General features: G+C 38.0%; 1 protein-coding gene across 1 annotated transcript in view; it reads left to right on the top strand.

The window, feature by feature from the left end:
• alien (COP9 signalosome complex subunit 2 alien) overlaps positions 1-22,767 on the top strand; it is a 424,708-nt gene that overhangs the window by 137,734 nt on the left and 264,207 nt on the right. Inside the window, exon 5 of the mRNA XM_090368501.1 lies at positions 13,594-13,764. Coding sequence (XP_090224627.1) covers positions 13,594-13,764 — 171 coding nt within the window. The remainder of the gene's footprint in view (positions 1-13,593; positions 13,765-22,767) is intronic.

Here is a 22,767-nt window from a genome sequence, read left to right as displayed (position 1 = left end):
CTTGTAACAAATGAATTTTGTAAGGATGCATGGAGAGTTGCCTTCTGAGAATATGCTAAACACTTCTGTGGAATCCCAAGCTCTCTTTTGGCCTTGTTAGTCAATTTGCAGGGACTTCTGAGATATATGCCTATTGCACACATTCTACAGTTGCGTCATCTGTGCTGGGATGAACTGTGCTTTTGCCCTTGCAGATGCATCCATGTCCCACAAACTGACTATACCACTTAATGATGGAGTCTTGAGTTGGTGGATTTCTCTGAAATTTAGTTCAGAATGATCGCTGCACTGAAACACTTCATTTAGTTTCATGATAACAGAGAATACAAAATGATTTCTCCACAGGTGATGCCATTTTGCATGCAGCACTATCCAGTTCAGACATTGCAGATGTCTGTATCATCTCTGTCGTGGCAAAAAACTTTGCTTTCATTTGACAGCATTTTTGTCACAGAATGTGTGTAGTATATTTGACATAAACTGCCAAAGTTGTCGACAACATTCTGACTAGCCCTCCACATTCTGTGCCAGTGAAATTTTTTTTTGTCCATTTAATTGAGGTTTGTAAAATCAAGGGTTTACTGTATGTGCACTCAATACAATTACAAGAAGACTAGAGGCAGATTTAAAAGTAAGTAAAATTGCTATTTTTACAAATTCAGCAGTTAAATGGACATCACTCTTAAAATTGAACAGCCAAACATTAATCAGAAAAAAAATTGTTAAAAGACTTTTAAACAATGCTTCTCTCCAGCAGTAGTTAATTTAGAACTTGAGTCTTCTTGTGAACACCACAGTACACCAAAAATTTGTAAAAAGGTTACACAAATTTGTTATAATAAGATAACTACAATAAGCGTCGGTTACAGTGATCACGTTTGCAAATTGAATTTTGACTCTAATAAATGCCGATTCTAATAAGCGAAAATTGACAAATATTCTCCACAGGCTATACAAATTTACACTTATTTACCAATTAAATGATCACGAAAATCAGAAGAATATTATCCACAGGTTAACAAAATAAAAATAAATTTATACTTATGTACATAGCTTAATTGATATACATAACACTTTGTAATACGATTATAATTTTAAATATTCACTTATTTTAGATTGCTTTAAATTATCACTACAAAGTCTATAGATTTTTCAGTATTGTATGATAGTCTATATTCATGATCACTTGCACCAGTTTCTTCCAATGCTCTCCACAGGACAGACAGCTATAGCTTCACGAGTTTGCTGCTTTGTAAGTGGAATTCATTCGGGTTCATCTTCATTTTCCTCCTCCTTGGCGAAATAATCAATAACAGACTGGGCAATTTTTTCTTCTGTTAAAGCTGTAGTAACTACCTGTTTATAACAGATTGTACAAACAAAAAGGCCCAATAAACTGTGAACTCTTTTAAGGTTGTGGCCTCTAGAAATGTGAAGGCACTTCCGTAGCCAGCTGGGAAAGAGCAGCAGTGCATAGCACAGGCTTCTTGATTAGACCGGGGTTCGAGCCCGTTACCACCAAATACGGAGGATGCAGAAAGGTCAAGGAATGACCACCGCATATTCCCGGAGCAATATGGCCTTAGTTGCTAATGCTCCTAAAAACCAAAATAACAACAACAGAAATGTGAACTCCCGAAATGTGCTTTAGAAAAATATCACAGGCATTTAAAACTGATTCTTATAACTGAAGTTGTGATTCTAATAAACTATGAAAGTGTAGTGCATTTTATCAATTTGAATCTGTTATTTGAAATTTGATTCTCTAAAGTGGGTGATTATAATAACCAGTGATCACTATAACTGGCACTTACTGTACTTTTATACCTTGGTTAAGGTGTAGTCAAGTTATGTATTTTTGATAGTCGCTTAAAAAACAAACTACAGTCATTGTTTTCTTTTTGCCATCACTGTTATAAAAGGAGGATAAAGGGCGAACACACAATTCTAGAATATTGTAGGTTGAATGAAACTTATTTCAATTTCTGAAACATATAAAATGACGCATCACATCAAATTCGTGTCCTCCTCCCCACTATCTGCGAGGTCCTTCTTTAGTTGGACTACTGCTTTAACTCTTCTTATCCATGTACTTTCTCAGATTGCATTACCAAGTTAAGCTTTCATGGATGAAATCCTTTTTCTCCCCTCAATTAACCCTAAATTCCCATCCTTTGTAACCATGAGTGATTTGAAAATAAAAAGTGCATGCTTACGTTTGGTTTGTTTCTGGATCTCCAGCTTCATTTTCTGTCTGCGCTAATTCTCACAACAGTTATAAACAAGTTATTAATAAATTGAACTTTGCTGTTGAAAATGCTTGGGAAATGGCTTCTTGTTCAAATGATAGTCTGTTGTTTTATTGCATTGGGAACTATGGATAAAACTTACTAGAACCTTAGACTGCCTTATCTTAGTGTTCTAGGCTAAGACAGTTTAAGGTTCTGATAAAAGTACTTGTGCTTTGAGTGACCTGTGACATAAGCCCACATTTCTACTAAATATGGCGGTCCTTGTACCTCTTCTTCTAACCTTATATAGTCATCATGGAGTATAAACAAAAAATTTACTTTTTTTTTAATTCTCCCCATAACTTTTGCATCAATGGCCTTGGTAAATTTCCTTCTGCCATACTTAGCATTAGTAGAGGCATATGATGCAAGAAAGCAAGCTTATTCAGCATCAGCCAAAAAAAAAAAAAAAAAAAAACACACCACTCCCATTTCACCCCTCCGTTCGTTCGAAATACCTCTCCAGTTGAGCCTTAAATTTGTTTAGGCTATCAACTTCAACAACAAGTGATGGAAGTCGGTTCCACCAACCAACCACCCACTGGCCAAAGGCAAATTTCCGCACATCTATCCGACATCCGTCCTTCCTCAGTTTGAATTTATGCCCTCTGAGGTGATTATTCTGAGCAAGAGAAAGAATCCCATTGGCATCGAGCATGCTCAAACCATTCAAAGCCTTATACAACTCTATCAGATCACCTCGCCAGTGCCTAGTCTCCAGACTCTGTAATTTGCAAAACATAAGCCTTTCTTCGTAAGAGCAACCCTTTGTTCCATTCACTAATCTTGTTGCCTTTCTCTGTACCCATTCCAGCAGCTCTACATCCTTCTTGAAATGAGTACTCCAGACCTGTATACAGTACTCAAGATGGGGCCTAACCATTGCTTATACAAGGGAATAATCACCTCCTTATCCGTGCTAGAAAAATTCCTGTATATCATTGACAAGACCCCATGAGCTACTCTTGCAGCTCGTCTGCACTGTTCAGAGAACTTCATATCTGCCTGCACAATTACCCCAAGGTCCTTTTCATTCTCCACCACTGTCAGTGTAGTACCGCAGAGTTGATACTTTGTTCTGGGGTTACTGATTCCCATATGTAGTACTTTACATTTGTCAATGTTAAACTTCATTTGCCACCTCTCAGCCCATCTGTTCAACCTTTCCAGCTCCTGTTGCAGCAGCATAGCATCAGTAGTGTCCTTAACAACCCTGTCAACTTTGTATCATCTGCAAACTTGGACATTAAACTTGATATTCCATCATCAATATCATTCATAAACACCGAAAACAACAACGGACCCAACACTGAACCCTGAGGAACTCCACTAATAACATTAGTCCACGTTGAGCAGTGTCCATTGATTACCACTCTCTGTCTTCTGCCACTCAACCATCCCCTTATCCATAGCAGCAATTTGCCTCCAATGCCACACTGCTCCAATTTGTGCAGCAGTCTTCCATGTGGAACAGTATCAAAAGCCTTTCTAAGATCCAAATATATAATATCAAAGTTATTCCCTGCATCCAGTTCTTTTGTGACTACACCATAATATCCAATCAAATTGGTCAGACAAGACCTGCCCTTAACAAAACCATGCTGCATCTGAGCTATAACTGAATTCTTGTCTAGATGATCCTGCAGTGCTTCTTTAACCAGTGCCTCCATTAATTTTCCTGGAACAGAAGTTAAACTAACAGGTCTATAATTACTTGTGTCAGCCTTTGATCCTCCTTTGTGAATTGGGGTTACATTTGCACATCTCCAGTCTATGGGTACCTCCCCTGAGTCCAACGAAGCTCTCATAATTATGGCTAGGGGTTTGCTTACTTCCTTTGCTGCCTCCTTTAATATAACTGGATAGATCCCATCCACCCCAGGTGCCTTTTTTATGTTTATCCTCAACAATCTCTCCTCTTTCCTCTCAGTTATTACAAAATCATCTACCTCACTGCCAATGTTTACTTTACCTACATCATTCTCCTTCCTGAATAACTCCTCATGTGTGAATGTCGATGCAAAATATTCATTTAGTTTGTTACCTAACTGAGTAGGATCATCAACAGTTGACCCATCAATATCAAGTGAACCAATCTGATTCATCCCCTTCATTCTAGAGTTTACATAAGTAAAGAACTCTTTTCTGTTTTTCTTTGCATCCTTTGCCAAAGATTTTTCATAGTCTGCGTTTGCCTGCCTAATCTCCTTTGTGACTTGGTTACAGACCAACTTATATCTATCATTGGCTTCCATGTTGCCCATTAATTTGTATGTATCCCATGCATTTTTCTTCTCTGCCACATGTCTCATTAGTTCATCTGACAACCATTTAGGCCTAAAACTTGAACAATATTTCTTAGTTGGTATGTAAAGCCTGGTAGCTTCCAAGATTAGTTCCTTGAATGCTTCCTATTTTGAGTTTGCTGTTGGTAACATCATCAGTCGGTCCCACTGTATACAATTTAAATACTGTCTCAGACCATCATAGTCGCCTTTATGAAAACAAAAACCCTTCCCTTTACCTCTGATGGTAGTTACCTCCTTGAGTAAATCCCAATTCAACACACTGTGATCACTGCCACCTAGTGGTTCATTTATCTGCAGATTCTTAATGCATGAAGAATCACTACTGATAATCAGATCAAGAGTATTGCTCCCTCTTGTTGCCTCACGAACATGCTGATGTAGAAAACAATCATCCAATAAATCCACAAAAGCCTGGCTAGTGTGGGAGTGACCAACCCACAAATTCCAGTCAATATCTGGGAAATTAAAATCCCCCATTATAAGACTCTGATTTACTGGCCCACTCCATTTCCCTGTACAATATCTTATTATACTCATCAGAGTCATTAGGCCTATAGCACACTCCTACTCTCAATTTTGATTTCCCTATGCTTATGTCACACCAAACTGACGACACTGCCCTGTCCATCGATGTTGACTGGCTTCACTTCCTTGGATTTTATGTGTTTCTTAACTAATAGCATAACCCCTCCTCCCCTCCTGTCCTGTCTATCCTTTCTATACACATTGTATTCCCCAAATTCCAGTTCCGCATTCCTTATATCTGTGTGACACCATGTCTCTGATATCCCAACAATATCTGCCTTTGATGTTTTGAGCAATACCTCAAATTCATCAAATTTATTTACCAAACTCCTAGCATTGGTGTACACGCAAGTATGCATGCACCTGTTTCTATTCTTAGCTACCCTAACACAACCCATGTGTTTACTTGTACTGCAATGACTCCCAGCAGTCTCTGAAATATCCTGCGTCTTGTTTTTCAGGCTTTTGCTCGTTTCAATAGAAGCAGTGCAAGAATCACTTCCACCTCTGCCAGTAGCTACTGTTAATCTATTTGTCCTTGTATCCCCCCCATCTAACAGTTTTCCGACCCACCTAACACTGCTTCGACAGCATCAGCAAAAATTCTTGCACCCTTTCTATTTAAATGTATCCCATCCCTGTAGAAGCAGTCTTAGTCGCCCTTGTGCCATAAAAATCAAATGAAAATCATCAGCCATACTAAACACATTCTATTCAGTGCCTCCCAACCAGTCTCGATGCCAAGTTTCTGAATATTTAAAAAAATATTTCATGTAGATGTGACAGGCTAAGAACTGTATAATCTAGGAACTGCATCCTCAGTTGATCCAAAAATTCCTCCATCTCTGTTCTGAGTGCAAGGTTGTTTACAGACAGAGTAAATAAGAAATGAGACATCCAAAACACAGTGGGAAGTCATTTATGCAGATGACCTTACTAAGTCCAGTGTCTAAGAACATGAATACCATGTCTGGGGGGGAAGATGGGGATAGAGTTCTAATTGGCAGTGTTTAAAGTTTAAAGTGGAATGACCATTGATACTGAATTTCTGGCTCTCTAGGGGAAGTACAGTTGGTAGAATCGCCATCTTCCATACACTGGGTGGAAAATACCTGAGGTTTGAGTCCTGTTGATGACAACAGGAATTTTTATTAGCCTGAGACCGACCTGAGTTAGTCTGTCTCAGGTGAGGATAGATAGTTTTCCATCCAAGAAACTTGGGTTTTTCATCCAGCAAACAGAAAATCAACTACAGATCACATAAAATTTACAGACAGTATACGTGGAGCAATATGGCCTTAGTCGTTGATGCTCCTAAAACAGCACTACAACAACAACAACTGAATTTCTAAGCAAAAGCATGCCACTATCTACTTATGGAAATGGTGTGCACTGAATAAATGCGACTCGGAACTGTGCATAAAAATAATCCGATCCCAGTTACCAGTGGTATACGCTTTTTTTTTGCTTTAATAATGAATAATAAACTTAATTTTGGGGCACTTGAAGTAAGTGGATATTTGTTAATGTTTGCTGATACATGTTAATGTCTCCAAATGTCCATTTGCTTCCAGAAACTCAACATTATGTGATCAGTATCGTTTTCATTTGGTGTGGGTGTGTGTGTGGGGGGGGGAAGGTGTTGTAAACAGACACACATACTGTGTTAGTGAACAGCATTAATTATATTGTAGCAGGATATGTGTATCTAGCATTTGCTTCAGCTAGGAAAAGCATTGTAAAACCATTCTAAATACCATTCAGCATAGTGCTATTTGTACAGCGTTAGAAGTTTCCCAAAGTACAAAGCTTATATACATACACAAATGAATCCCTGATATTTTTCAGGAAGCAAGCCATCCTATATATGTATTCAATGAAAATAGATAGCTTTCTTTTCATTCCAGCTGAAAATATCTTTGATTCCTAGAGGTTTCCATTTTGGATGTTTACTGAACTCATCCTGCAGTACTTCAGCTTACAGGAACTGTTGCATATTTGGATAATATTCATCAGGGTAACAATGCAGATCACATGTGCGGGTAATATTCAGTGGGACATCTCATCTATCTGGGATAGAAGATTTATTTCATGATGTGATAATTTCTTTACATGGTGGAAGTAAACTTATCTTCCATTGATTGCATGATGCTTGTACCTTTGGAGAATCCAGATGAATTTATATTATACATTGGTGGCACCAAAATTTGACAGTCATGTAAGTGTATCAACTGTATTTTCTTCCTTCATAAACACTGTCCCCCTTGAATGCAGAATACTTACAGCTGAACTATATGCCATCTAGCTAGCTTTGGTTAAAATCTGCATCTTCTAGTGTGGCCTGCCATTATTTCAACCCCAGTGCTAAGCTTTTGCAATCATGTGGTTCCTAGTGGATCTCCTCCACAGAAACTAAAATGACAAAACAGACAAGGCAGCTGCTGCTCCTATTTCAAATACTCCCAGAGCTCCACCTAGGCGCCTCCGTAGCCAGGTGGGAAGGAGCAGCAGTGCGTAGCACACGCTTCTTGATTAGACCGGGGTTTGAGCCCATCACCACCAAATACGGAGGATGCAGAAAGGTCAGGGAATGACCACCGCATATCCCGGAGAAATATGGCCTTAGTTGCTAATGCTCCTAAAAACCAAATAACAACAACAACAATTTTCCACCTTTGTCAAAGATAAATGGCAAGGAGCAGTCATTACTGCAGCAGTCTTCTACTTAAGAAGGAATGGACGTGGGTGATTCCATAAGTGGCCCAATTTTGAAGATGGTCCATGCTCAACCATCTTCAGTTTTGTTGCAACTTGGTATAGACGTTTAAATAGGTTTCCAAAGAAGCTGTGCAAAAATTCAGTTCAAAATATAGTATGCTTGAGGCACCCGCACCTCTTTTATGGAGGTCACTTGTGTTATGCGGAGCAAATCACAAAAAAATTTCATAGTTTTAAGTGTTACTGTTACACAACATTGAGAGGTAGTGCTTTGAAACTTGGTATACCCAGTTAACGTTTGGCAGAGAATGCAAAACTTTTGGTGTCCTGGCTCACAAAAACTTTCACATTTTTTATAATGCGGTCTAAAACTGTCACCAAAAACTTGTTGCGACAAATTTAAGCAAGACTTTTGAAAGTCATAACTTTGAAATAAAAATCTTTGGTACTTTCTTCTTTGGGCATTCCATTTAACATCTGCATGAATTCAGCCTAACTAAATATGAGCTCTTATACTTGTTTGCTGGCTCAGATATTTTCCTTCAAAGATGGACACAAAATTTGACCTATCTTTAGGGACAAATATTTGAATTTGGGACACCTTCAATTCTCTTGTTTTTGCCACCATTGGAAAGAGCAGATTTTAAGCAAAAAGAATCATGGTTTTTTCAGTTTTGTGTCTTGCTACTTAAGGCCTAAAAAAATGGCCTTAAACATTTTATATTTTCCACAAACATTTTATATTTTCCACATAATATTTGCATACTTATTTGATGGTGAAGTTTCACATTTCAATAAGGACAGAACTATTGCATTTACAAGAGTGATATTTTATGCAATTACTCGGCCTGTTGGTTTTAGGAGAAAGGATATATTGCCAATGCACAAAAAGATCTGTATTTTTTACAATGGGGGTGCAAATGGCAAGAAAATAAATTGCAGGGTTTCTTTAGTGCAAGTTCCCAAGCCTGAAAAGTGGTCTTTATTCAGGATTCCAAGCATAAAGATGATGTTCTATTTGTTTCTAAGCTTGAAAGAAGTTATAACTGCAACAAATTTTATTTAAAACACAATACAATTTGAAATAAGCAAGTGAGTGTGAAGATATTGAATCACTGCTTCGTAATGGACTGGAATTTTTCATTGATGGTTGATATTACTACTTCAGGCAAGCTATATTGTTGTCCCATTGTTGTTGTTTTTGGAGCTAGAAGATTGGCAATAATTTGTTTTTCAGGAATCCAGCAGACATCTTGTCTAGCAGGACAGTGAAATGAGCAGTCTGCTCCTTGAGGATGTATGAAATTTACCAAGACATCATGTTCTTTAAATGAAATTTCACAAATATTTCCAATCCACCAATTATTGTCATAAATACAGGTAATGCATTGGCCTGGTTATAAATTAACAATTGGCACATATTGAATATTGGTTTCACTAGTCTGATCTATATGAGCTGCAAATGATGATGATGGTGTTTCATTTGATACTCTGCAAACACGAATCTGCGTCTATGAATCTTCTCTTGAAATGCCTTACTTGCTCAATTTCCTCTTTAGAAACAAAGCAGAATTTTATTCCAGTCACATGCTTGTCACAAAATTCAAACATATTTCTTGGTGTCAGGATTTGGTTTTCAGTTGGGCGTTGGAGACTTGCACCTGCTGCCAATAGTTTTATTGTTCCACCAATTCCATCACATGGTGACTTGCCATGGCTAGTGCCAAAGAAATTCCATTCAGCACTGATATCAAAATCCTTCTGATGATAATACAAGTTAATGATATTCTTGTATTGAGCTGCAGAACCATCACTGAAGTAGTAAATGTGCCTGTTTTCTGTAATGAAACACTTCAAATATTCAATTAAGTTCGTTAGAAAAACATGTAGTGCAGTTGTGTTGTGTCAAATGCAGTCACTGATTATGCATAAACTTATATTCTGAAGTTCAACATCCTTGTAATAAATGACAAATGGATTCAATGTAGCTTGGCTATTCTCCCAGTAGAACCCTTGAACAACATCTTGCACAACAAATGAATAATTTTCTGCAAAATCCATCAAGATGACCAATTATCCTGTCATTAGGCTTTCCTTTTTTGACTTCAATTGGTAGCTTTGATGTTTAGCAATTTAGTGATGACAGGAAAGATTAAATATCTTTGTATTCAACTCTTGAATAAAATCTTCTGTTGTTAATTACTTTGTGTCCAATGTATCTCTCTGTGTGTATCCATTGCTTGAATTAAATAATATCTTCTGGTTCATTGTTTTCAAAAATATTCTCTAGAATCTTTTTTAATTCATCTATTCCTGGACATTATTCACACCGATGAAGCATACGATCTTTTGACTTCAAATCACAGACTGTTTTACCAATGAGAACTTTGTAATCACATTCAACAGGACTTGCTGCTAGCATTAACTTAACATTTTGATGGATTATGCATACACATACAGAATGTGTTCCTGGTGCACCAACTGTGACACACCACTTGGGTCGAAGTTCACAAAATTTAGAAAATCCAATGTCAAATCCATTTCTATCTCAATAAGTTATAAACATTTGCTTCCAGTTGCTGAGTAGTAGTCGCTTTTGCATTTGCATTTTTATTCCATCTGCATTTCTAATGGAAATGGAATCTTTCTTTCCAGGGCATATCTGACTAAATTCATCATCTTCAAAAAATTCCATCACCTTTTGCTTTACTTGCTCAGAAAGCTGTTTTCCAGCTACCTTTCTTGACCATTCTTTCTGATATGCTAACCTCTTCCATTGTTTTCTTTATGGACCAACTAACTGGAGCTAGTGTTAATATTTGAAGTATTTCTGAATGACTTGATACCATCAACTTTTCTTTCGGCGCCTCTGTAGCCAGGTGGCTACGGAGGCGCCAAGAGCAGCAGTGCGTAGCACACACTTCTTGATTAGACCGGGGTTCGAGCCCCTGACCACCAAATATGGAGGATGCGGAAAGGTCAGGGAATGACCACCACATATCCCCAGAGCAATATGACCTTAGTTGCTAATGCTCCTAAAAACCAAATAACATCAACTTTTCTTTCAATTCTTTCAGCAGCTCATTGTACATGGATAGACCTAAAACCAGGGCACAGCTTCTGGCCTGGTTTTATGTGTACCTTTGTTAGGTCTTTCAGGTCATTGACAAATCAATTGGTTGTAAACTTTTTTTCACCATATGATTTTTCTTCTGGAAAGGATTTCAACATGATAAATTTTGTCAAAAGCAAAGCTTCATGGTGTAGACATTGTCTTCTTCACCCAGTTTTAATCAACAACGTCGACATATCAGCTGTTGTTCTTCAAATTTAAATTCTTTAAATAATTTTAATCCAGTTTTGTGTGTATAGGATAGCACATGACATTTAGAATTATCCATATGACTGATGGTACATGAGTCCAGCTTATCTCCATCAAAATCTTCTGATTCCATGGCTTTCATGCTGACTAATAAGTGGACGTTTCTGCAAGCAGTGAAAACCTAATTAACTTTATTACAGTCAAACAATAAAAAATAGATGAACAAAATAAACAAACTGTTCATCATGAAGATAAAACACATTAATAACAGCATGGTTCAAATATCAACTAAATAACAATATGGCACATAAAACTTCTTGGTGTTTAGGCTTAATTTTAAGGCCTTAAGTGCAGAGACACAAAACAGATAAACCATGATCCTTGTAGCTGAAACTCTGCTCTTTCCAATGGTGGCAAAAATGAGAGAATTGAAAGTGTCTCCCCTTAAGATAGGTCAAATTTGACTTTCACATTTTGAGTCAATCTTTGAAGGAAAATATCTCAGCCAGAAACCAAGTATATGAGCTGATATTTAGTTAGGCTGAATTCATGCAGTTGGTAAGTGCATGAATCTTCTTTGAAGGTACTTTTGGTTCCTTCAAAGAAAAAGGTACCAAAGGTTTTTATTTCAAAGTTATGACTTTCAAAAGTCTTGCTTAAATTTGTTGCTACAAATTTTTGGTGCCAGTTTTAGATTGCATTGTAAAAAATGTTGAGGTTTTTGAGCCTGGACACCAAACATTTTACATTCTTTGCCAAAAGTTAACTAGATATACCAAGTTTCAAAGCACTGCCTCTCACCATTGTATAACACTTAATACTTTGTGATTTATTCTGCCTAACACAAGTGACCTCCACACAAAAAGGTGCCGGTGCTTCAAGCATACTATATTTTTAACTGAATTTTTGCACAGCTTCATTTGAAACCTGTTTAAACATCAACACCAAGTTTCAACAAAATTGAAGATGGTCGAGCCGGGACCCCTATGTAACTTGACATGGAATGACCCATGTGGAAGTGAAAAACACAATTGATTATCTTATTTTGAAGAACTTCACATAGTAAGCTTTGGTTATAAACCATCTATTCATCTTTTCTAAGCAAGATTCTTTGGAATCTTGATTTTAAATCAATCAAGATTCCAAAGTTATTCCAATCAGTAAACAACTCCAGAAGTTTACTGTTAGGCCTGAAAAACTAAAATAATGGCAAAATTTCTCCAGTGGACTTGCCATTGTTTCCTGAGGAACTTGTATAATCAAGAACCTTCATGAACCAGTTTGTTTACAAGAGGGATATTTAAAGGCTAGTGATGACTCAGAGAATTGTGCCATCATTCACAAGAATAGACTGGGGATGAGTATACACATGTCACTGCAGCAGTTCTTCTGGGTGAATAACTTCACTGGATATCTCTAAAAATTATTTTGCCCCTCTCTGAGACCTTCCAGATTGTATTATCCCTATGTAGTTTCATGTGAAATGAAACTGCATAGGGATAATACAATCTGTAGCATAAAAAAAAGGTAAAAAGTAAACTGCAGGACAGAAGCCTCCTCAATGATTCACTATTGAGGGAAAATGTACCATAATCTGCCACGCCTGTTCAGTGCAGGTTGGCAGATCCACCATATTTTAGCAGTCAAGGGCTCGAATCCCGGTCTACTTAGAGCATGTGCTGCTGCACTCCCGCTCCTGATCACTCAGCTACAGAGGCTGCCTATATAGTGCAAATCTCCAGGATATTATGCTTGCTTGCTTGGAATATATATATGTAAATACGTATAAACATTATACAGATTCATTGAGAGCACTGCATGTTCGTTTAGGTATACAGCCTATGTGCTCTTTTAGGTATACAGGCTGCACAACATGTAGTCCTGGCATCCATCTTTTGTTGGATCCTAGGCTACTTGGGAAGTGAGGGAAATGAGTTAGCTGATCACATTGTAAAGTTCCACATCATTTGACTTTTGAAAGATGACTGAACACATCACATTGTTTCTTATGTTAATTTTAATAGTTGGATGCATTCATTTCTTACTTTAATATAACTTTAAATATACAAGGCTATCTGGAAAATTGCCTTCTTTTAAACTCACTGTAAAAATGATTGTCTTAAGTCTTTTCCCTTCCTTTATTCTTAATCCATTAAGCATTCATATAATGCTCTCAGATTTGCTTCTAATTCCCTGCTTTTTTTAAAATTTTTTTAATTTAACCATTGTTCCCGTTATCATTTTGGCTTAAAAATATATGGAGATAGATAATGTTCTCATTTTAATATGAATTTCACCATTCCCCATCTACCTCAAGATTATGAAATAAAAAACTTTTATTGCAATATTTCACATATTTGCATAATTCTTTTTCTTATGTGGTATTGGTTGCTTTGCACCCTAACTATAACCGTTTGATATATTTTAGCAAATGGAATTACTGCAAGAATTCTACGAAACAACTTTAGAAGCCTTGAAAGATGCCAAGAATGATAGGTTATGGTTCAAAACTAATACTAAATTAGGCAAGTTATACTTCGACAGAAGTGAATTTAATAAATTGGCAAAAATCCTAAAGCAGCTTCATCAGTCTTGTCAGGTATTTAGAAAACTAAATCATATTTGTATTTAAAAAAATAGATTTTTCATAGAATTTTAAAATGAATTGACAACGTTCTGATTATATTTGATCTTCTCTCTCTCTCTCTCTCACTCACTCACACACACACACACACACACACACACACACACACACACACACACACACACACACACACACACACTATAAAGACACTTTTTCCATACTATAGAATTAGTTTCATCATCAACAATTTCACCATGCCTATTGCATTCATTGTTCCCTTCCTCCCTCCTGTAACCAAACTGCCTTCCCACATTCTCCTTCCTCTTAAAATTGTCTTTGCTGGATGCTATAGTACCAACCTCCTACCGACAGGGCTAGCCAGGTGGGTAAAGTGCCTGCCTGGCAACCCGAAGGGCGCAGGTTTGAATCCGACCTTGGGCTTGGATCAGAGTAAAAATGCAAAAAAAAAAAAAAAAACTTTGGGAGGTGCATTATGGCCACAGAAGCCGATGCGCCAACAACAAACAAAAAAAAAAAAAAAACCAACCTCCTAGTTCTAAATTCTTTTCATTTTACTTCATTATTGCATTGCTTTTTAAAATCTTCTAGCCTTATCCCTTGCTCATACATTAACTTATGTAATTCTGTGAATACCCTTAAACCCATGTTACAAATTTCCTAACCCTGCACTACCCAAATAAATTAACATAGCACTATTTCTGATTTTTGAATAGAATTAGTATAGAATCTCTAGTATTCTAATAAGTCCACTGCAATTCCTTCAGTTTCTACTGCTGTAACTCTCTTCATTATCTTTAATGCTATGATAACGTCTTGCTTGCTCTGTTATGACTGCACATGAGTACTGAATGCTGCAAATCAGAATTATACTTTATTGGATCATAAAAGTGATCATCATAGTCACAAATATCGTAACTTTGTACAATATCCAGATAAAGTAATATGGCAGTATTTCTGAATACTACTAGTGAACCCTGCCTTTGGGCTGGGTTTGATGTCTTTGGAGAGGAGCTTCTCATTAATTGAAAAACATCCTTATTGCACTTATTGTTGTATTGTACACGTTGGCATTAATGATATTAAGAGTAGGAGACTGGCGGAATTTCTTAACAAGTACAGGTCAGTGTTCAAAAATAGCTGTGAGTTAGGGTTGAATTTGAAAGTGTCAGCAATTCTGAACAGACATGATAGGAGGGAGTATATGAGAACCTTGTTGATCAATTCGGCCCTAGAGAGATTGTGCAAGGCCCAAGGGGTAGAATTTTTTTTAAAGCCTGGTCTGTTCTTGTTAACAGGAGAGACTGCTTCTACATGGATGGGATGCACTTAAATAGAAAGGGTGCAAGAATATTTGCTGATGCTATCTAGGCAGTGTTAGATGGATTGGCAAACTGCTAGCTTGGGGGCGATACATAGATTAACAGTAGCCACTGGAAGAGGTGAAAGTGATTTTTGCACTGCTTCTATTGGAATGAGCAGCAGCCCGGAAAGCAAGGTGCAGGGGATTCCAGTGACTGCTGGAAGTCATTGCAGAACAAGTAAATACGTGGTCTGTGTTAGGGTAGCTAAGAATAGGAACAAATGCATGTATACTTACATGTACACCAATGCCTAGGAGTTTGGTAAATAAATTTGACGAATTTGAGGTGTTGGTCAAAACATCAAAGGCAGTTATAGTTGGGATATCAGACGTGGTGTCACACAGATATAAGGAATGCAGAACTGGAATTTGGGGAGAACAATGTGTACAGAAAGGATAGACAGGATAGGAAGGGAGGAGGGGTTATGCTATTAGTTAAGAAACACAAAAAATCGAAGTAAGTGCATCCAGTTGAAGATGGGTGGAGGTGCAATGTTGAATGAGTTTGGTGTGACATAAGCAGTGGGAAAGGGAATATGAGAGTAGGAGTGTGTTATAGGCGTAATGACTCAGATGAGTACAACAAAAAAATTGTGCAGAGAAATAAAATGGGCCAATAAATCAGAATGTCTTGTAATGGGGGGTATTAATTTCCCAGATATTGACTGGAATTTGTGGATTGGTCACTCACACACTAGCAATACTTTTCTGGATTTATTGGATGATTGGATGATTTCATACCTAGTAGCTTCCAAGATTAATTCTTTGAATGCTTCCAACTAGAGGGAGCAATACCACTGATCTGATTATCAGTAGTGATTCTTCATTCATTAAGAATCTACAAATAAAGGAACCACTAGGTGGCAGTGATCACAGTGTACTGAAGTGGGATTTACTCAAGAGTAACTAGATTTAGGGATAAAGGAAGGATTTTTGCTTTTGTAAAGGTAACTTTTTTTTTTTTTTTTTTATGTGAACCCCAAACACGAGAGGTATTAGAACCTATAGTACTTAGTACCGTGCTTGGGTTTGAGGTTAAGAAGACGAAAGAAGATATTTGTTGACATTGGACTTGAACTTCTGTAGATTGTAATTTTCAGGAAATACGTATGAAGGAAGGTTGTTCCAGAAAACGGCAGTTAAATGAATAAATGAGGAAGATGAAAAGTTGGTTCTGTGGGTTTCAAGTTCGACAGTAAATGGATGTTGGCTAGTGGCGGCACGTGTTCGGACTGTTTTGAAAGAGAGAGCGGGAATTATAGAAGCCAATTCAGAAGAATAGTGCCCATGGAAGTATCTGTAGAAGAGGCATGCAGCAGAAACAGTACGTCTATGAGAAAGCGAGTGGAGAGACTCTCTTAGAGATGAATCATTAATTAATCTAACTGCCCTCTTCTGATTGGAATCAAGAAGCCTGAGAGAGGTTTTGGGGCACCACCCCAGATGTGGGAACAATATTCCATGACAGGGCAGATTTGCAATTTATACAGAGTGAGCAGCTGTTTGGAAGAAAAGTAACGCCGAGAGCGAAAGAGAAAACCAAGTTTTTTAGATGCAGAGGAAGCAATATTTGTAATGTGCTTGTGCCAAGAGAGATTAGAAGTCAGGGTAATCCCCAAAAGAGATATATCATTTTGCCTAGAAATCGGAGTGTCACTAAAGATAAGCATAGGAGCAGAAGAATCCTCTTTGCAAAGTATAAGACAATACTGAGTTTTAGAAGGGTTGAAATCAACTAAGTTGTCTTTGCCTCACTGGAGAATTACCTGAAGATCAGCATTTAACGAATTAGTAGCACATTTTCGAGAAGTTGAAGCTGATTGAGCAGTACAAGGTTTCTCAAAATGGAAAGTGGAATGCAATGTGCTATCATCGGCAAAACTATGGATAGGATTTCCAGTCAATGGAAGAAGGTCATTAATATACAAGAGGAAAAGAGTGGGGAAAAGAACTGAACCTTGGGGGACACCGGCATTAGTGGAGAAGTTAGAAGACAGAGAGCCATCTACCATCACCCTCAGTGAGCGATCAGAGAGAAAACTGGATAACCAATTACTAAAAACAGTTGGCAAACCATAAGAATGAAGCTTGTTTAGAAGACCTTTATGCCAAACACGATCAAAAGCCTTTGAGATGTCAAGAGCAACTACTTGTGTTTTACCAAACCTTTCTATTGAATTGGTCCATAAATGGGTAACATAAGCCAGAATATCACCAGTGGATCGACACTGACAGAATCCATACTGGCGATCGTTGATCAGACGGAAGGTTTCTAGGTAGTTTAAGAGTTGGCGGTTAATTGATTTCTCCATTACTTTAGAAAGAGTAGAAGTAATTGCAATTGGATGATAATTGTATGGGAGGGATTTGTCACCCTTTTTAGGAACTGGCTGGATATGAGCAAATTTCCAAGCAGAAGGAAAAACACTCTTGGAATAAGAAAGTGAAAAAAGCGGCAAAGGATAGGAGTAAGTTCAGGAGCACAGGTTTTGAGAACAAGTGGAGAAATACCATCAGGACCTGGAGCTTTCTTAGCATCAAGATTCATCAAAATCCTTCTGATATCCTTTTGACGGAAGACCACAGGAGGCATTGAATGGAGTGTGTTGGTAATTGTGGGAGGTGTTTTACCAAGATAATTAATACATGAACTGGAACAAAAATGGGATGCTAGCAGGTCAGCTTTATCCTTGGTTGAAGTGACAACAGAACCATCTGTTTTGGACAGAGGTGGGAGCTGAGATGGGCAAAAGTTGTGGCCAATAGCTTTGGCAAGAGACCAGAATGATCGGCTACCATTAGGGCAAGAAGCAAGTTTTCTACTCTTAGTCTGTTCAAACTCTAGTTTGGACTAATTAATAACTACTTTACAATTGTTGCGAGCTTTGGTGTAGGCAAAAAATGAAACTGAAGAATTAGAAACAAGCCAATTACGATATGCAACATTCTTCTCTTGAACAGCCTTAGCACATTTATTGGAAAACCAAGGTTTAGATAAAGGTGGGATAAAGGATTCCATTCCGCCAAGAATAATTTTACTGACACGATCTGAGCAAACGTTGACATCAGAAGTTTTGAAACTGTAATCCGACCAAGGAAAAGAAGAAAAGAAGTCTTGCAGTTTATCCCATTTTGCATTCTTGTAATGCCAGACGACACGAGGTTGGGAATAGCCATGAGATAAAGGTTCCATTGGAGAAGAGACAATCACCAAGTTGTGATCTGAAGTGTCTAAAGGACCTGTACTTAGAAGGGTTGTTTGTGAGAAAAAGACAGTATTTAAATTCTATACAGTGGGACCAACTGATGATGTTACCAACAGCAAATTCAAAATGGGAAGCATTCAAGGAATTAATCTTCGAAACTATTAGGATTTTCATACCAAAGAAGAAAAATATTGTTCAAGGTTTAGGCCTAAATGGATGTCAGAAGAACTAATGATGCTTGTGTCAGAGAAGAAAAATGCGTGGGATGCATATAAATTAGCAGGTGACACAGAAGCCTATGATAGATAGATATAAGCTGTAACCAAGTCACAAAGGAGGTTAGGCAGTCAAAGGCATATTACAAAAAAATCTTTGGCAAAGGATGCAAAGAAAAACAGCAAAGAGTTCTTTACTTAGGTAAACTCTAGAATGAAGGGGATGAATCAGTTTGGTCCACTTGATATCGATGGTTCAACTGTTGGTGATCCTGCTGAGGAAGCTAACAAACTAAATGAGTATTTTGCATCTACATTCACACATTAGGAGTTATTTAGGGAGGGGAATGCCAGAGGTGAATTAATCTCTGGCAGTAAGCTAGATGATTTTGTTATAACTAAGAGCAAAGCGGAGGAGAAATTGTTGGAGATAAACATAAAGGCACCTGATGTGGATGGGATCTATCCAGTTATATTAAAGGAGGTAGCAAAGGAAGTAAGCAAAGCCTTAGCCATAATTATGAGAGCTTCCTTGGACTCAGGGGAGGTATCCATGGACTGGAGATGTGCAAATGTGCCAATTCACAAAGGAGGATCAAAGGGTGACACAAGTAATTACAGTAATTACAGACCTTTTAGTTTAACTTCTGTTCCAGGGAAATTGAGTCACTGGTGAAGGAAGCACTGCAGGATCATCTAGACAAGACTTCAGTTATAGCTTGGACACAGCATGGGTTTGTTAATGTTTGTCATGGGTTTGTCTTGTCTGACCAATTTAATTGGATACTATGATGTGATCACAAAGGAACTGGATGCAAAGAATAATTTTGATATCATATATTTGGATCTTAAAAAGACTTTTGATATTGTTGCACATGGAAGACTGCTGCACCAATTGGAGCAGTGTGGCATTGGAGGCAAATTGCTGTTATGGATAACGGGATGGTTGAATGGGAGAAGACAGAGAGTGGTAATCAATGGACTCTGCTCTTCGTGGACTAATGTTATTAGTGGAGTCTCTGAGGGTTCAGTGTTGGGTCCATTGTTGTTTTTCTGTATTTATAAATGATATTGATGATGGTATATCAGGCTTAATGTCCAAGTTTGCAGACGATACAAAGGTTGGCAGGGTTGTTAAGGACACAAATGACAGTACACTTCTGCAACAGGACCTAGAAAAGTTGAGCAGATGGGCTAGTGGTGGCAACTGAAGTTAACATTGACAAATGTAAAGTACTGCCTATAGGGAGCAGTAACCCCAGAGTAACATATCAACTCTGTGGTACTACACTGACACTGGTAGAGAATGAAAAGGACCTGGAGGTAATTGTGCAGGCAGATATGAAGTTTTCTGAGCAGTGCAGACGGTCTGCAAGAGTAGCTAATGGTGTCTTGGCAATGATATTCTGGAATTTTTCTAGCAGCGATAAGGAGGTGATTATCCCCTTGTATAAGGCAATGGTCAGGCCACACCTTGAATGCTGTATACAGGTCTGGAGGCCTCATTTTAAGAAGGATGTAGAGCTGCTGTAACAAGTACAGAGAAGGGCAACAAGATTAGGGAATGGAAAAAAGGGTTGCTCTTACGAAAAAAGGTTCAAGTTTTGCAAATTGCAGTGTTCTGGAGACTGGGCACCTGTGAGGTGATCTGATTGAGGTGTATAAAGGCTTGAATGGTTGGAGCATGCTCAGTGCTGATGGGTTTCTTCCTCCTCAGAAGAATTGCTTGAGAGGGCATAAATTAAAATTGAGGAAAGACAGTTGTAGGATAGACATGTAGAAGTTTGCCTTTAGCCAGCTGATTGCTGGAACAAACTTCCATCTGTCATTGGAAGTTTCAAGGCAGAACTAGGTGTGTGGGGTTTTTTTTTTTTTTTTGCTGATGGTATATAAGCATGCTTTCTTGCGTCATGTGTCTTTACTAATTCCAGTTCTAACTTGGGCATTCTCTCATGTAATGTAAGACAAGCTGGGCTTTTTACCTGGGAGACTAAAATGCTGATGAAACTGATATTCAAGTACATTGGAACAAATTTTGAAGTCCGGTTTTTCTAGGACAGCTGGATTCTCTGCTTTTACCTTCATGATGGTGGGAATGTTAGTAATCCTGGGTGTAACTCTATGTGCAAGTTCTGAAATATGGCACCTAGAATATTGGAGGTGACCACCCAGGTGTGAACCAATGTAAGTATGTGTTGAGGTGTGATGTCCATGCCATATGTCAGAATGCCACTCCTCTGTGATACCAGGCAGTACTAGATGGTAGATGACTCTTCAACACCACCAATTTACATATTGGAGGCTCAAAGTGGTGAAACTCAGGTTTAGTCTCCACAGCAAAGTTCTGGCAAACCTCCCATCTCTTGCATCATGCAGAGCTGCAACTCTTAAGATGTCTCCATAGAACTGAGCATTTCTTTTGCCACTTGGGACAAAACTGTTTTATCATGCAATAAGAAACCTACAGTCAACGAAACCAGCAATACTCTGATCAGCATCCCAACTGATGCTATCTCCACCTTGCCCGAAACAACAAAATAAATTACCATTAAAAATCAGAAGAAGATGAAGCCAGAAAATAGCAACATGGAAACTGATGTTCAGTCAGAAGATGATGACACAGTACTAGAGTTACATGCCAATGATATCATGGATACAGGACGCCCAATCTTTTCCAGAAATGAAAAACCAAAACAAAGCAGACAGAAACCTTCACAGAAAAAACAGTCAGATCAATCTTCCCCAATCAAACCCAACCAATGAATAAATTCCTTCAATGGAACTGTAGAGGATTATGCAGTAAATATAGATGACCTCAGTGATTTACTAATTCAAACTAATGCAGTAGGTGTATGCTGACAGAAAACCTTTTTATCACCACATGCTTCTATCAAATTCAAAAATTATGCTAAGTTAAGGAAAGTCAGGGTTTCTGACTCTCCTGCTCGTGGTGGGGTAGCTATACTTGTTAAATCTACAATACCCTCAAGCCATCTCCAACTACAAACCTCCTTAGAAGTTGTAGCAGTTCGAATAGCAATGGGAATATTGTTAACCCTTGCATCCATTTATATATCACTGAATTACCCTTGCTCCTAGACTGAACTGAACAGTCTTATCACATAACTTCCAGCTCCTGTGTGTTTACTTGGTGATTTCAATGGTCACCATCCATTGTGGGGATCTTCTACCATGGATAGGAGAGGCCAATTAATCGAAACATTCTGGACAACCACAACCTGACTCTGTTAAATTCTGGCTCTCCAACTCGTATTCAACTACCTGCAGGTGCTACATCAGCCGTAGACCTATCCATCTGTTCAGCATCTTTCTCCAAGCATGGAATGGTCAGTGCTAAATGATCCATTCCACAGTGACCATTTTCCTATCATCAGCTGAATTCAAACACAGGTCGTGTTATACCCTAAAGGCCATACTTCTTGGAATTTCCACAAAGCGGACTGGTAAACCCATTCCAGTTGTTTCATACTTGAAAAGCAATATGTACAGCAACAGAATCTTGATGACGTAACTGACCACATTACCAGCCATGTATTATCTGCAGAAGAAATTTCCATTCCAAAATCTAACCAGCCCAAGAGTGTACACCAAAATCAGTGGTGGAATGAAGAATGCTCCAAAGCAAAGCTTGATAAAAACCAAGCTTGGAACAACTTTCGTAAATTCCCAACTACTGCCAACTTAATTGTTTACAAAAAAACTGAGAGCTAAAGCAAGACAAATTAGAAAAAAAGCAAAACATGAATCCTGGATTAACTTTGCCTTATTCATTAACAAAAATACTAACACTCAAATTATCTGGAAAAAATACAAGCACTCAGTATGAAATTTCTACCGCTGCAATCACCAATAATACAATGGAATGGGCAGGAATTATCTTCCCCTACTGATATTACAAATGCTTTTTCGGAGTCTTTTTATAACATTTCCGCCTGATCCTCTTATGTGATCTCCTTTCAACGCTTTAAAACTAATGAAGAACATCAAAAATTGAATTTTCAAACTAGACTCTCACTTCCTTATAACCAGCCTTTTACTGTAGTTGAGCTCAAGGAATGCTTAAGCAAATTGTCAAACAGTGCAGCAGGACCAGATGGCATTCACTGCAGTATGCCGACGCATCTATGTGAAGCCAACCTTGGCATACTATTACTGTTCTATAACAGTATCTTTTCAGAAAATACTTATCCTTTGT

Source organism: Mastigoproctus giganteus, chromosome 2 (genome assembly GCF_048544385.1).
Source record: "Mastigoproctus giganteus isolate SK-2022 chromosome 2, ASM4854438v1, whole genome shotgun sequence".
NCBI classification, from domain to species: Eukaryota; Metazoa; Arthropoda; class Arachnida; order Uropygi; family Thelyphonidae; genus Mastigoproctus; species Mastigoproctus giganteus.
Note: the sequence above shows the minus strand (reverse complement) of the source record. Positions and strands in the feature narration are given on the sequence as shown.